General features: G+C 42.6%; 3 protein-coding genes across 8 annotated transcripts; all 3 read right to left on the bottom strand.

Annotated features, from left to right (window-relative positions):
* Nucleotides 1-1,092: 1,092 nt before the first annotated feature.
* Nucleotides 1,093-5,228, bottom strand: LOC119126763 (zinc finger protein 13-like). Of its 3 annotated transcripts, none has more exons than XM_037258172.1 (3): nucleotides 4,998-5,228; nucleotides 2,268-2,516; nucleotides 1,093-2,047 (listed from the first exon to the last, which is right to left on the bottom strand). In XM_037258172.1, the coding sequence occupies exons 1-3, from the start codon at nucleotides 5,167-5,169 to the stop codon at nucleotides 1,341-1,343; spliced, it is 1,128 nt and encodes a 375-aa protein (XP_037114067.1). In that variant the 5' UTR covers nucleotides 5,170-5,228; the 3' UTR covers nucleotides 1,093-1,340. The 3 variants fall into 3 exon arrangements, with proteins under 3 accessions (XP_037114067.1, XP_037114066.1, XP_037114065.1); XM_037258171.1 differs by lacking the exon at nucleotides 4,998-5,228 and adding an exon at nucleotides 2,807-3,432 and having other exon boundaries at nucleotides 1,093-2,044; XM_037258170.1 differs by lacking the exon at nucleotides 4,998-5,228 and adding an exon at nucleotides 2,807-3,406.
* A 405-nt stretch (nucleotides 5,229-5,633) lies between these two features.
* On the bottom strand, nucleotides 5,634-7,643 carry LOC119126766 (zinc finger protein OZF-like). Its single transcript, XM_037258179.1, has 2 exons — nucleotides 7,285-7,643; nucleotides 5,634-6,781 (listed from the first exon to the last, which is right to left on the bottom strand). Exons 1-2 carry the CDS (start codon nucleotides 7,403-7,405, stop codon nucleotides 5,865-5,867), a joined length of 1,038 nt encoding a protein of 345 aa, XP_037114074.1. The 5' UTR covers nucleotides 7,406-7,643; the 3' UTR covers nucleotides 5,634-5,864.
* Nucleotides 7,644-8,057: 414 nt separating this feature from the next.
* On the bottom strand, nucleotides 8,058-10,959 carry LOC119126760 (zinc finger protein 572-like). 4 transcript variants are annotated; one of them, XM_037258160.1, is made up of 4 exons: nucleotides 10,779-10,959; nucleotides 9,997-10,138; nucleotides 9,773-9,895; nucleotides 8,058-9,410 (listed from the first exon to the last, which is right to left on the bottom strand). In XM_037258160.1, the coding sequence occupies exons 1-4, from the start codon at nucleotides 10,806-10,808 to the stop codon at nucleotides 8,479-8,481; spliced, it is 1,227 nt and encodes a 408-aa protein (XP_037114055.1). In that variant the 5' UTR covers nucleotides 10,809-10,959; the 3' UTR covers nucleotides 8,058-8,478. The 4 variants fall into 4 exon arrangements, with proteins under 4 accessions (XP_037114055.1, XP_037114056.1, XP_037114057.1 ...); XM_037258161.1 differs by having other exon boundaries at nucleotides 10,633-10,957; XM_037258162.1 differs by lacking the exon at nucleotides 10,779-10,959 and adding an exon at nucleotides 10,323-10,591.
* Between the last annotated feature and the right edge of the window lie 783 nt (nucleotides 10,960-11,742).

Raw genomic sequence — 11,742 nt, 5'->3', positions numbered from 1 at the left:
TAGTTGTAATTTTTCCAAATGTAATGTAATAACTTATATATACACTCACATTTTCATTAAAAGGTCATTCCGTTTTAGGTCAACAACAATGTGTAAAAAAAAAAGAAAAAAGAAAAAAGAAACAGTCAAAACAAAGTAAAACTACTCACCTTTCTATTGATGATGCGTGAAGGCAGTGAGTCAACTCTTTCTCCAACATTTCATGACCCAACAAGTGCAGAAAAAAGTTAATTGTAGTCATAATAAAATACAGCACATGTATATGGCGCTTTACTGGACACTCGGAGACGCTTAAAAGTGGATGGATACATTTATTTTATTCATGCACACAAACATGAGGTAGTGGTAAACTAGCCACAGCTGCTCTGGCAATTGGCTAGCGATGAATGCAGGTTGTCTGTCCTATAGCGCCCCCTGCAGGGAAGCTTTGAGTAGACTACGTATACGTTCTAAAACAACTTTAAAGTTGCCGTCAGTGGGCGCAATTAATTGCCCCCTTACCAAATCTTTCAACATTTTTAATCTTTCTACACTTGATATCGCTCTGCCCTTTTAAAGTAAAAATAAGTGGACGTCCTTCTTTTTCTTCTTCGGCGGTGGTTCACCAGCGCTCGAGAAGCTGCAACGTCATACGGACGCCATCTTGAGACGGTATTGAGGACGGGCTCAACGGTAGGAACAGACGGGAAAAAAAAAAACTACAAAGTCAGACTCCAAATAATTACCTCTAACGCCACAAATTTTATTCGTTCCTAAAATTAAATATTCCAATAGTACAATAAAACGTAATACATGAACCTAATTAATGTATATTAAAGGTAACATGTCACACCCCAGACATGATTTATCAAGTTTCTTAAAGTTTTTTTTTTCTTCTCTATGACATCTGACTATACTACATACATATATTATATGCTATAATACATTATCGCAAAGAATTTCCTACTTCGAGTGTTTAAAATTAATTTAGTAAAGTAGAAAGTAGCCCATGAAGTTAGGAGAATTGGTAAAGGAAAATAAATATTGATGTCGTTGTGTCGTCGTGGACCGCATTACCATCACATTGGCGTCAATGACATAAAACATTGAAGCGGTTCAAAAATATGTTTCAATACTTGATGGCTGTTGGAAGACAAACAAAGCAAACCGTAAATAAAGCTGAACTTCTTTTGAATATCACTCATTTGTTTTCATTTTTCCTATGATTTAAACAATCCTACAGGGTTAAAACTCAAATGTTCGTCCAATTGCTGGATCATAGCCTAAATGGGCAGGACGACGTTTATTCACCGTTGCATCATTTTGTTCTCGAGCTCTTTTGACCTTAAACGGGACCATTATTAGGCCTTGTGCGTTTTCATGTGCGACACCATGTTAGCCTCGACACAGAACCTCCTGCCGCAAAGCGGGCATGGAAAGTCTTTTCCTGTCGTGTGTATCCGCATGTGTGTCACCATGGTGCCCTCTTGAGGGAAGGTTTTGTCGCAAATGGAACAGGTGAAAGTTTTTTCCAACGCGTGTGCTTTCATGTGCCGTTCCAGCGTCACCTTCTGAGTGAATGGCTTATCGCAAAAGGAACAACGCAAGGAGTCTTGTCTGTGCGAGTGGATGTGATCGCTTAACTTTGTCTTGCAGGAAAATCTTTTAGCACAAATCGGGCAGACCAAAGGTCCATCAACGGTGTGTGTCACCGCATGCGCAATCAAAGCAACATTTGAACTAAACCTTTGGCCGCAGACGCAGCAGCTCGCAGCGTTGTCTCCACCGTGTTTCCTCATGTGTGCTGCCAGGTGAATCTTTCGAAAGAATCTGTGACCGCAAACCGAGCAGCTTAACAGTTTCTTCCTGGTGCGGGTGCTGGCGTGCGACTGCACGCATGCTGTCGGAGCGCCATGATCGAGCGGTAACCAGTCAGGCGAATTGTCATCATCTTCGCACTTCACGAGGGGGGAGCTTAGCAGCAAGTTGCTGCTGCTGGAATCCTCCTCTTCCTCTTTAACGTGGGAAGGCTGGGGATGCTCCAATCGGGAGCTCCCCGCATATTCTTCTGTCAGGCACAAGAAACAAGAGTCACACTGTCCCAACCCTTAACGAGGAAGTCAGCTCAAACGTTTCCTTTACAAATGTAATGTTTTTACAGTGTACAGTGAGGCACTAAAACTAATCATCGGCTTAGTACAGTACTACAGCACTGCATGACACGTCTATGTGACCTAAATAATTTTGTTTTCGAAGTACTTGTTTGTCAGTTTGCCGCCTCATCTCACCTGCAGAGTCGGTACCGCTCCTTAAAAGTTCACCAATGTCGTCACCGTCGGACAACGGAGCGAACAGGTGGTCTCCTTTGGTCTCTGTCATCATACGTTGCGACTCAGTCGGCTCCTCTTCGCTTTTCATGGGGACATCTGCCTCCTGTTCTCTAACGTGGAGGGGTTGCGGATGCTCCAAACTGCTGGTGTCCCCCTGTAGCCGAGGGGAAAGTTCTTGTCCTTGGTGACTGATCAGTAGCTGGACGTCTGCAGGGCACAAGCAACATAAACACAGCTGAGATCACGCGATTGTCTGTTTGGTCCGAATAAGAGCAATCGAGCGCCTCTCCCGGAACTCTGGGCGTTAGGCGCGGTAGACCCAGAACTGGTCCATTTGTTCTTTTTAATGACTTTGTTTTAATGACTAGTACGTCGTTTAGTCGTGAACAGAATTAATTAAATCCCCCTTTTCTATCCATGTATTTCATATCGTTAATTGTCCATACCTCAAAGTAGCTAAACTGAGTCAAAAGATATCTGCGACTATTTGAACGCACCTTGGATGTGCGACACCGGTTGTGTCTTGGAAATAGCTTCGAGTTGTCGTCGTTGTCGCTCGGTCTCCTCTCGAGCTCGACAAAGTTGCGCCTCGTATGTGGCAATCGTTTTTTCAAACAGTTCAAATATTTCGTCGGCGGCCGCAATTAGTCGCTGCCTTACCAACGCTTGTAACATTCTTAATGATTTTTTTTCTTTGCTACTCGAATTTGCTTGTATTATTATTATTATTTTTTGCTTCGTCGAGAGTAAACGCACACTTGTGCCCTGTTCTTCTTCGGTGATGGATTTTTCTTCTTCGGTGGTAGACGCCACTACAGCCAGATTGCAGCAGGATGGAAGAATAAAACGTATTATTTTGATAAGACGTGTGTGTTGATACCTTTACATTTGACGTGCACATTTTAAGAGCACACAAAAGTCCAACAGAACAATGCCCGTCTCGTAACTTCTGCTCCCCCTCAACCCAAAAGGCGCGTCCCGTGGCAGCAATCTTGCCTCAAGAGCGAAAAGAGGTAAAAAGTTGAGCGGTGGTCGTGTTTATTTTCAAAGCGAGACACACAATGCGTTGAACAACACAGCATTCATATTGCGGAACAACCAAAAGGTCAAGGAGTATACTGTGTGGGAAAGTCAATATTGTCTCTTACCATCAAATCAGTTCGTCACATACACAATTATTTAACCTCACTTTGATTTGACGAGGCTTCATCACAAACAGCAAAATGTGATTTATGAAGAGATGATGCTTCTGTCATTTAAACTGCTTGGACCATATACTGTGTGCTTTTTGCACACATTTTATGATACTTTTTTTGGTAAATGGTACCATTTACATGCAAAGAAAAAAACAAAAAAAAACCGACTTGTGGGATACTTGTTTGTGTCTCCGAACGTGCGCGTTCAAATTAGTCTTAAATGCAAAGCTTGTACCGCAAAGTGAACATGAGAACAATTTCTCTCCGGTGTGCGTTGCTGTATGCGCAATCAAAGTCACTTTGAGGAGAAAGCCTTCGCCGCAAATCGAGCAACTGAAAGGTTTTTCTCCCATGTGCGACTTCATGTGCACGTTCAAATTGCTCTTTTGGGAGAAGCTTCTCTCGCGAACGGAGCAACTGAAAGGTTTTTCTCCCGTGTGCAACTGCATGTGCACGTTCAAATTGCTCTTGTGGGAGAAGCTTCTCTCGCAAACGGAGCAACTGAAAGGTTTTTCCCCGGTGTGTATCCTCATGTGTTTCACCCTGGTGGGCTTTTGCGTGAAGGTTTTACTGCAAATTGAGCATGTGAAGGGTCTTTCGCCGGTGTGCGTTCTCATGTGCGTCACCATATTCACCTTTTGAGTGAATCTCTTTCCACAAACGGAGCAACTAAAAGTTTTCTCTTTGTGCGTGCACATGTGATTGATCAAGTTACTCCTGTGGGAATAACTTTTCCCGCAAACCCAGCACGTGAAAGGTCTTTCTTTATGTTTGCCGTCATTTTCACAGTCTGCCTTGCTCTTTGAGGGTTGTTTCTTGTCGTCGATGTGCGGCAGCGGCGCTAGGAGTTTGTCTGGTGATGAAACACGGTGATGACGCGGCAACGTCTCGGGTGGTTTATCTTCATCTTCGCTCCTCACAACGATGACAGTCAGGGCCTCCTCCTCCTTCACTTCCTTCTTTTAACATGGAGGGGCTGTGGAGCCTCCTCTTGCTCTTGCATAAGATGGGGGGGGGGGGGGGGGGGTGGGGGTTGTGGACCTGCCCGGTCCAAACTGGAGCTTCCTCCCTCAAGTTCCTCTAGACCAGCAATCGGCTGCTGAATAGCTGCAAAAATGCAAATAACACAATAGTGTTACAGTTGTTTTGGCTTCTTGTGATATTTTGTGAATGTGAAACTCATCTTTAATTTTATTTCATTTGTTTCCTTGACAGTTTTTTTACTTGTTGATTGAAGCATGCATTGTTTTGCATATCAGAAGTGTATGTATATATTCATTACACTGCTGTAGGATATCATTTTTGTCATTTAAAAAATTTGCTACACAAAGTATTGTTTTAAGCGAGCTGGAACGGAATAATGGCATATCAATGTGACAATGAAGGCCAACAGGTAGCTTTGCTCGTAGACGAGCGTTTATGTCGATATAAAATGTTTTACGGACATTATGATTAGCCAAAGACAAATTGTTGCGTTAAAATTCCCACGTACCTTCGTCGGGTAGCACCACCACGTGTGCCTTGCGAACAGCCTCCAGTTCTCGTCGTTGTCGCTCATTCTCTTCTCTCTTTCGGCAAAGTTCTTCCTCGTACGATTTTTCGAATAGCACGAATATTTCGTCAGCGGCCGCAATTAGTCGCTCGCTCACCAAATCTTTCAACATTTTGATGCTTTTCTTAGTTCCTTTGACTGAGCTCCGTTTATTGTCGTTCCGTTTTGAGGTGAGGCTTTTCCGTTTCGAGACTAGGCACACTTCCGATAGGTTCTTCTTTGATGGTGGTTTGAACGCGGTCGATCATGAGCCGCGTGAGACGTGCGCCATCTCGTGGCGAACCTGCAGTACTTAACTCAAGAGAGCAGACGGAGAGCACTGTTGCCGTGTTTATTGCAAATAAAATGAACAAAATAAACACAAAGTGTCACTTATGGCGGTACGTATAAAGATAAAACCAAAATATTTTGCGGATTTTTCACTGAATCCCTACACCCCAAAATTCAATTTTATTGGGTGACTTCCACCATTTTTCTCAGGTATCATAAATGAGGACAGAGCCATGAAACAAAATATTATTTGCCAATAATTCAAATAAATCACCAAATAGATACAACATGCAATTTTTTTTTTTTACTTCCAGTTATTTATATGTGGAGCAATACACACCACATGACAATAAATGAAAAAATAAAAAATAATAAAAAAAGTGAATAAGAAAGAGTTGCAAAACAAAACAGCAAAATAAAAAGCATCAGCATCATATGAGATGAACAATAAACTACTGAGCATATTTAAATTTACGAGAACTTTAACGGCGATTGAAAAAACACATACAAAGTTGATTTGAAACACAACTTTCAATTTTAATTTAAAACATTCTGAGTGTCATTTAGACCCGTGTGTGATCTGATGTGTTTAATCATGTTCACCTTCCGCGTGAACCTCTGACCACAAACGGAGCAGCTAAAAGGTTTTTCTCCACTGTGCGTTCTCATGTGCAATACCATAATGGACTTCAGGTAGAATCTCTTGTCGCAAACCGAACAACTGAAGGACTTTTCCTCTTTGTGCGTACGCATGTGTATATTTAAGTTGCTTTTATAAGAAAAGGTTTTCCCGCACACCGAACAAGAGAATGACTTCTCGCCGGTGTGCGTCGTCATATGGGCAATCAAAGCTACTTTCTGAATAAAGCCTTCGCTGCAGACCGAACACCTGAAGGGCTTCTCTGCGTTGTGTGTCTGCATGTGCGCGTTTAGACTGCTCTGGTAAGAGTAACTCTTACACACACAGAGCACGCAAACGATTTTCTTCCCGGTGTGTGTGGCGACATGCGCAATCAGTGCCACCTTTCGGACAAATTTGGCGCTGCAAACAGAACAAGCAAAGTGTTTTTCACCCGTGTGCGTCCGCGTGTGACGCGTCAAACTGCACCTGTACGCATAGCTCTTGCCACAGACCGAGCAGTTGAAGCGTCCTTTGCCCGTCCCGTTTCCTGAGAGTTTGTCGTCATCTGTATTGTTGGTATCTGCGATGTCGTCGCTACGGGACAGCGGGGAACTTCCGCAATGGTCCTCTCTCGGGCTATAACCACGAAGCTGTGACAACTCAGGTAGGGCGTTTTCGGCATCTTCAGCCTTAACTACCACGACGGTCAGTGGGAACTCATCCTCTTCCTCTTTGACATTGATGGGCTGCGCATCGTTCTCGTCATTAACATGAGGGCGCTGCGGATCTTCAACTTCTTCTTTGACTCGACAATTAACTCGATGTTGGGCATCTGTAGGGCACAAGTTTTAAAAGAAACCAAAAAATTATGAATTAGAAAACATTCTGATAAGTGCAATAACAGGAAACATAAAAAGACCCCATACAAATCAAAATATTACCGTATGAAATATACAACATGGAAAGATAGAGATATATTATAACCTAATGATGTAAATAAATAACTTGGGGCAATGAACCACATGCTGCTTCACCAAGTGACAAGGTTTTTCACTTTTCACCTGGAGTGTGGCTTACAGCAATTTTCCTGTTACGGAACAAATAAACATAGCGAAGAAACACATTTTCACTCGTTTTATTTCGAGTAACAGTAAATAAGGACCGCAACGGCTAGTAGTGAATTGCATTCCGCGCCTTTGCACTGTGCAATCTCTCTTTGAAAATGTGTCCTCCACAGTAGTGAAAGGTTTGTTTATCTACCGGTGGAATAGGAAATTACAATACGACGCGCAAACGATGTATTGCGGTTGTAGAACGCTCGGAATGAAACATTACCATCGATGTGTAGCACAATTCGAGTCTTGGAAACAGGTTCCGGATGTCGTTGTTTCTCTTCGTTCTCCTTTCTTACTTGACAAATTTCTTCCTTATCCGCTTCGTCCAACTCTTTCCACATTCTTTGAGGTTTTGCGTGCAAAATGGTTTGCTAAATGATACCAAAGCGCCGTTGTTCAGGAACCTTTTTCAAATGACGATTGCCGTCACAGCGTTTCGCCACGCCTGTTGTTGTTCAACAGGGTTTTAATTGTTATTCTAACACTCTATTGCATTTAGCTTAAATATGACTTGGAGATTGAGTGTGATAAATTAAGAAAGGTTTCTAAACGTTTGCCTCTATATAATGGCGGGGGGGGGGGGGGGGGGGGGGGGCGCTGCTATTAGTCATACCGCGCACGCGCACAACAGACTGCCATCTTGGAAATCTACGGCACGTCTTTGTGGACAGAACACGAGAAGCTAACGCGCAGGCCTCGGGGTATGTTTAGAACAGTGAATAACAAATATGAAAACATACGCTGCAAATGAAACAAAGTGCTGTGCATAAACTCAAACATGAGAATAATATCATACAAATATTGGTGACATAAAAATATGGATGGTGTCCCTACATACCCAAAAAATGTATTAGTACAACAATTGAAAGGGGAAAATCTTTTTTTGAAAAGGTAAAAAGCATTAAAAAAAAATTGTCGGTTTAATTTATAGGATTAATAAAATGCAGTTCATTTAAAATGTTAGAGCTCTGTATTAACAAAATCTCACCACAATTTTCAGACAGTTTTTATACAATGTTTAATATGTAACATGGTGTAATACATAATACATTAATGGCAGTAAACATTTTTGTAAGACATGACCAGCTGGTATTTTCCTGGGGCATTGATGACGACAGCAGAACAAATGATAAATCGGTTGTTAAGAAGCCAGATTCCAATTTGTCTGAATGAAAAACTAAAAAAAAAATTATATGACATTCACTCTTTGAGAACACAGTTAAGTCCATGAGTACTTAGATTGTGGAACAACACAAACGTGGGAACCGCGTAACTCCCATCAAGACGATGAATCAGCTGAGCAGTACGACGATGACGACAACGGGATTTGTTCTGCACAACAGAATAATGTTTGTAGCTCTTCAGACTCAAGTTTAAATAATAGAAAAGATGGGATCCGCTTTGGTTAAATCATTTAGCAGTGTCCCCACATGTGTGTTGTCAAACTGTTCTTGTGAGCGTAGCTTTTACCACAAACAGTACAACTAAAGGGTTTCTCCCCCGTGTGTGTTCTCATGTGTGTTACCAGATGTGGCTTTTGAGAGAAGGTTCGATCACACAGTGAGCAGCTAAAGGGTTTTTCTCCGGTGTGCGTTCTCATGTGCGAGTTCACATAATCCTTGGACGCAAATGTTTTCCCGCAAACGGAACAACTATAGGGTTTTTCTCCTGTGTGTATTCTCACGTGCGTTATCACGTGCGACTTATGCGAGAATGTTTTATTACAGAATGCGCAGCCAAAAGGTTTTTCTCCCGTGTGTGTTCGCATGTGTGTGCTCACATAATCTCTCGATGAGAAGGTTTTGGTACAAATTGAGCAACTGTAGGGTTTTTCTCCCGTGTGGGTCCTCATGTGCCTTATAATTTTTTCTTTAGCAACATTTTTACCACAAACTGAGCAGATAACATGTTTTTTACATGTTGGTGAAGTTTTCTTCCTGCTGCGAGTGGTTTCTTTCTCAGAGCATTTTGACATTTTGTCATCACCTTCCCAGTCTGCGTCGCTCCTTGATGGTTCTTCCATGTCATCGTCTGACACCGGAGCTAAATGGTCATCTGGTGGTGGTCCAGCATGATGCTTTCCACTTGGACTTGGATGATGAAGCTGTAACCACTTGGCTGGTTTGTCTAAATCGTCTTCGCTCGTCATAACAACGACGTTCAGTGGCAAAGCCTCCTCCTTCTCCTCCTTAACGCAAGGTGGCTGTGAAGCCTCCTCTCCCTCCTTAACAGATTGTGGCTCTGGATCTTCCTCTTCCTCCTTAATGTGAGAGGGCCGTTGATAGTCTTGCTCAAAAGTGGAGCTCTCCACCTGGTGCTGATGATGAAGTTGTTCCTGCTGAACGCCTACAGGAAACATTTAACTTGACTCATGGTATCGGTACTTGGTACCTACTAAAGAGTTGAGTAACCGTACTGATTTTGGTCTGAAGAAAATCTGATGGAAAAACATACTTGTTTTTTTCCACCCATTTTACTGAAATTGAATATTTCTCCCAATATCGGCTATCAGCCTCGATGACTACTAATAATTGGTATTGGCGCTGATAAAAACAAATGTATCACTCTCGAGTCAGAATGTAATATCGGCACATGCCTACGGACCTTTTTGACACCTCTCTCAGCAGAACACGAGCGAACAGCGATCAATTTTGTTCCCTCTGAATTACACACAAGCATTTGCGCTTACTTTGCATTTTCTTACTTACTCGTACAATACAACTTGGTGACATCGGACTCCTCCTCTTCCTCCTTGATTTGCAAGGGCAGTGGATCCTCTGCTTCATGAGGGGGCATGGGTTCTTCTTGGCAACCACTCAGTTGTTGCATGTCTGGAGAACACAAGTGACATAAGGAGGAGTGCAAGAGCCCAAAGAGGAAAGATCAGTCATTCCACAGTCTAGATATGCTTCCATCTTCTAGGCAATACTACCTGCTCCTCTCTTTTTCCCTCTCGACTTTGACGTGGTGGTGCTGTTGCAGACACTTGGTGGTGGAGGTGTGATGTGGACTGTAGCATAGGTTTGTGCTGGGCACCCAGTCCAGATCACTTTCATTCCAAGGATGAGGTTTACCTGTAAATAAAAGGGGCTCGATTGGCATTAGGTCATTTTTCTAGTTTCTTCATTTTGAAATAAAATAGTTTTGGTTTTGCGCTGGTCCAATCGGCTACGAGCAGGGCAAACTAATGAGAGCATCACAAAATGCCGTTGAAGAATACAACTAAGAGTGATCGTATTTCAACGGAGAATATTTCACCTGTGACAAAGTGATCAGAGCAAAGTCTGGGTTTGGTAGATTGGCCCTATTGATTGCAGCCAGCCACGGCCCTCTTCGTCTTTCAATTCTTTTTTTTTTCTGGCGTCAAATCCTCGATTGGTGATTACTTTCGGGAAACCCCTTCCACCCTTTTCCCCTTGATCTCTCCTCGACGTACGTATTAGGCATGGCAGACGCCCTCCTTGCTTCGTCGAACAATAACAAATAAAGCGTTGTTGTGCAGCTAGACTTCCAAAATGGACGCGGGCAATGCATTCTGGGTGAACCTAAGACCTCGAAGATATTTTACCTGCAAATTTGGAAACAGTCGGGCTTTTGGTGGATTTTGATCTGTTGATCGCAGTCAGCCAATGTTGTCTTCGTTCGCTTTTCTACTGCGTGGCGAGTCCAATCAATCGAGCTCGCTCTATCTAGATTGAAGACTACAGAACTCACTTTGGGTAATTTGAGTGAAGGAGACTGCATTCATCTGTTGTAGTTGCCATTCGCTCTTCTTCCTTGTGCGGAAAGGTTCTTTTTCTTTTTTTTCTCTTAGACTTGTGAAGCGATTTCACCGCATCACCCTCGTGTTTTGTTTCTCGACCATTGAGACGCCGACTTCCGTATTCTTCTTCGGTGGTAGGACAACGGCATCCCGGCACCTCCGCCATCTTGCGGTGATATCATTGAGTGCAGTGAAGGAAAAATAATGAAAAAGAAAACAATAATTCTGCAATTCGGAAACGTAATATATTTGAATGTATAGTATAATGAGTATTTTATTGAAAGAAAATGTACTATTATTGTATCAATTCTAAATACGTCACAAACATATACACTTTGCGAAGACTCAGTCTGCAGTAGAATGAAGAGAAGAACAATGATTTATGTTGCCCTTCACAGCTAAACAGAACATTTACAGCACTTCAAAAGATGAGAATAAAAAATAATAATCAATACGCGGTCACGTCCAATTTCAATATTGTGGGCTACGACTGTAAAAAAAAAAAAAAAAGAAATCACAACAAAGGTAGACTTTCTTTATTATGGGTTTTCTCCGTTTTCCCTCCCACTTGCCAAAAACATGCATGGTCGGCTGATTGAGCACTCTAAGTTGCCCGTAGGTGTGAGTGGAAGTACGCATGGTTGTTCGTCTCTGTGTGCCTTGTGATTGACTGGTGTCCCCCCGGCTATTGCTCGATGACTGCTGGGGACAAGCGGTATAGAAAATGGATGGATGGCTATTGGTAGGGACTATTTTGTATTCCACAAATATTGGTGGTGATAGGTCCCTACCATTCCTACATAAACCTACGCCCCTTCTGCACCTGCGTTGTACAGAGTGCGGGCATCAAGTGTGCCTCTTGACAAATCGCAGAAACGGATGACTCTGCTTTCCTGCGAAGAGTGTGTTAGACAT

This window comes from Syngnathus acus, chromosome 9 (assembly GCF_901709675.1).
Source record: "Syngnathus acus chromosome 9, fSynAcu1.2, whole genome shotgun sequence".
Classification (NCBI taxonomy): domain Eukaryota; kingdom Metazoa; phylum Chordata; class Actinopteri; order Syngnathiformes; family Syngnathidae; genus Syngnathus; species Syngnathus acus.
This window is presented reverse-complemented; position numbering and strand designations above follow the sequence as displayed.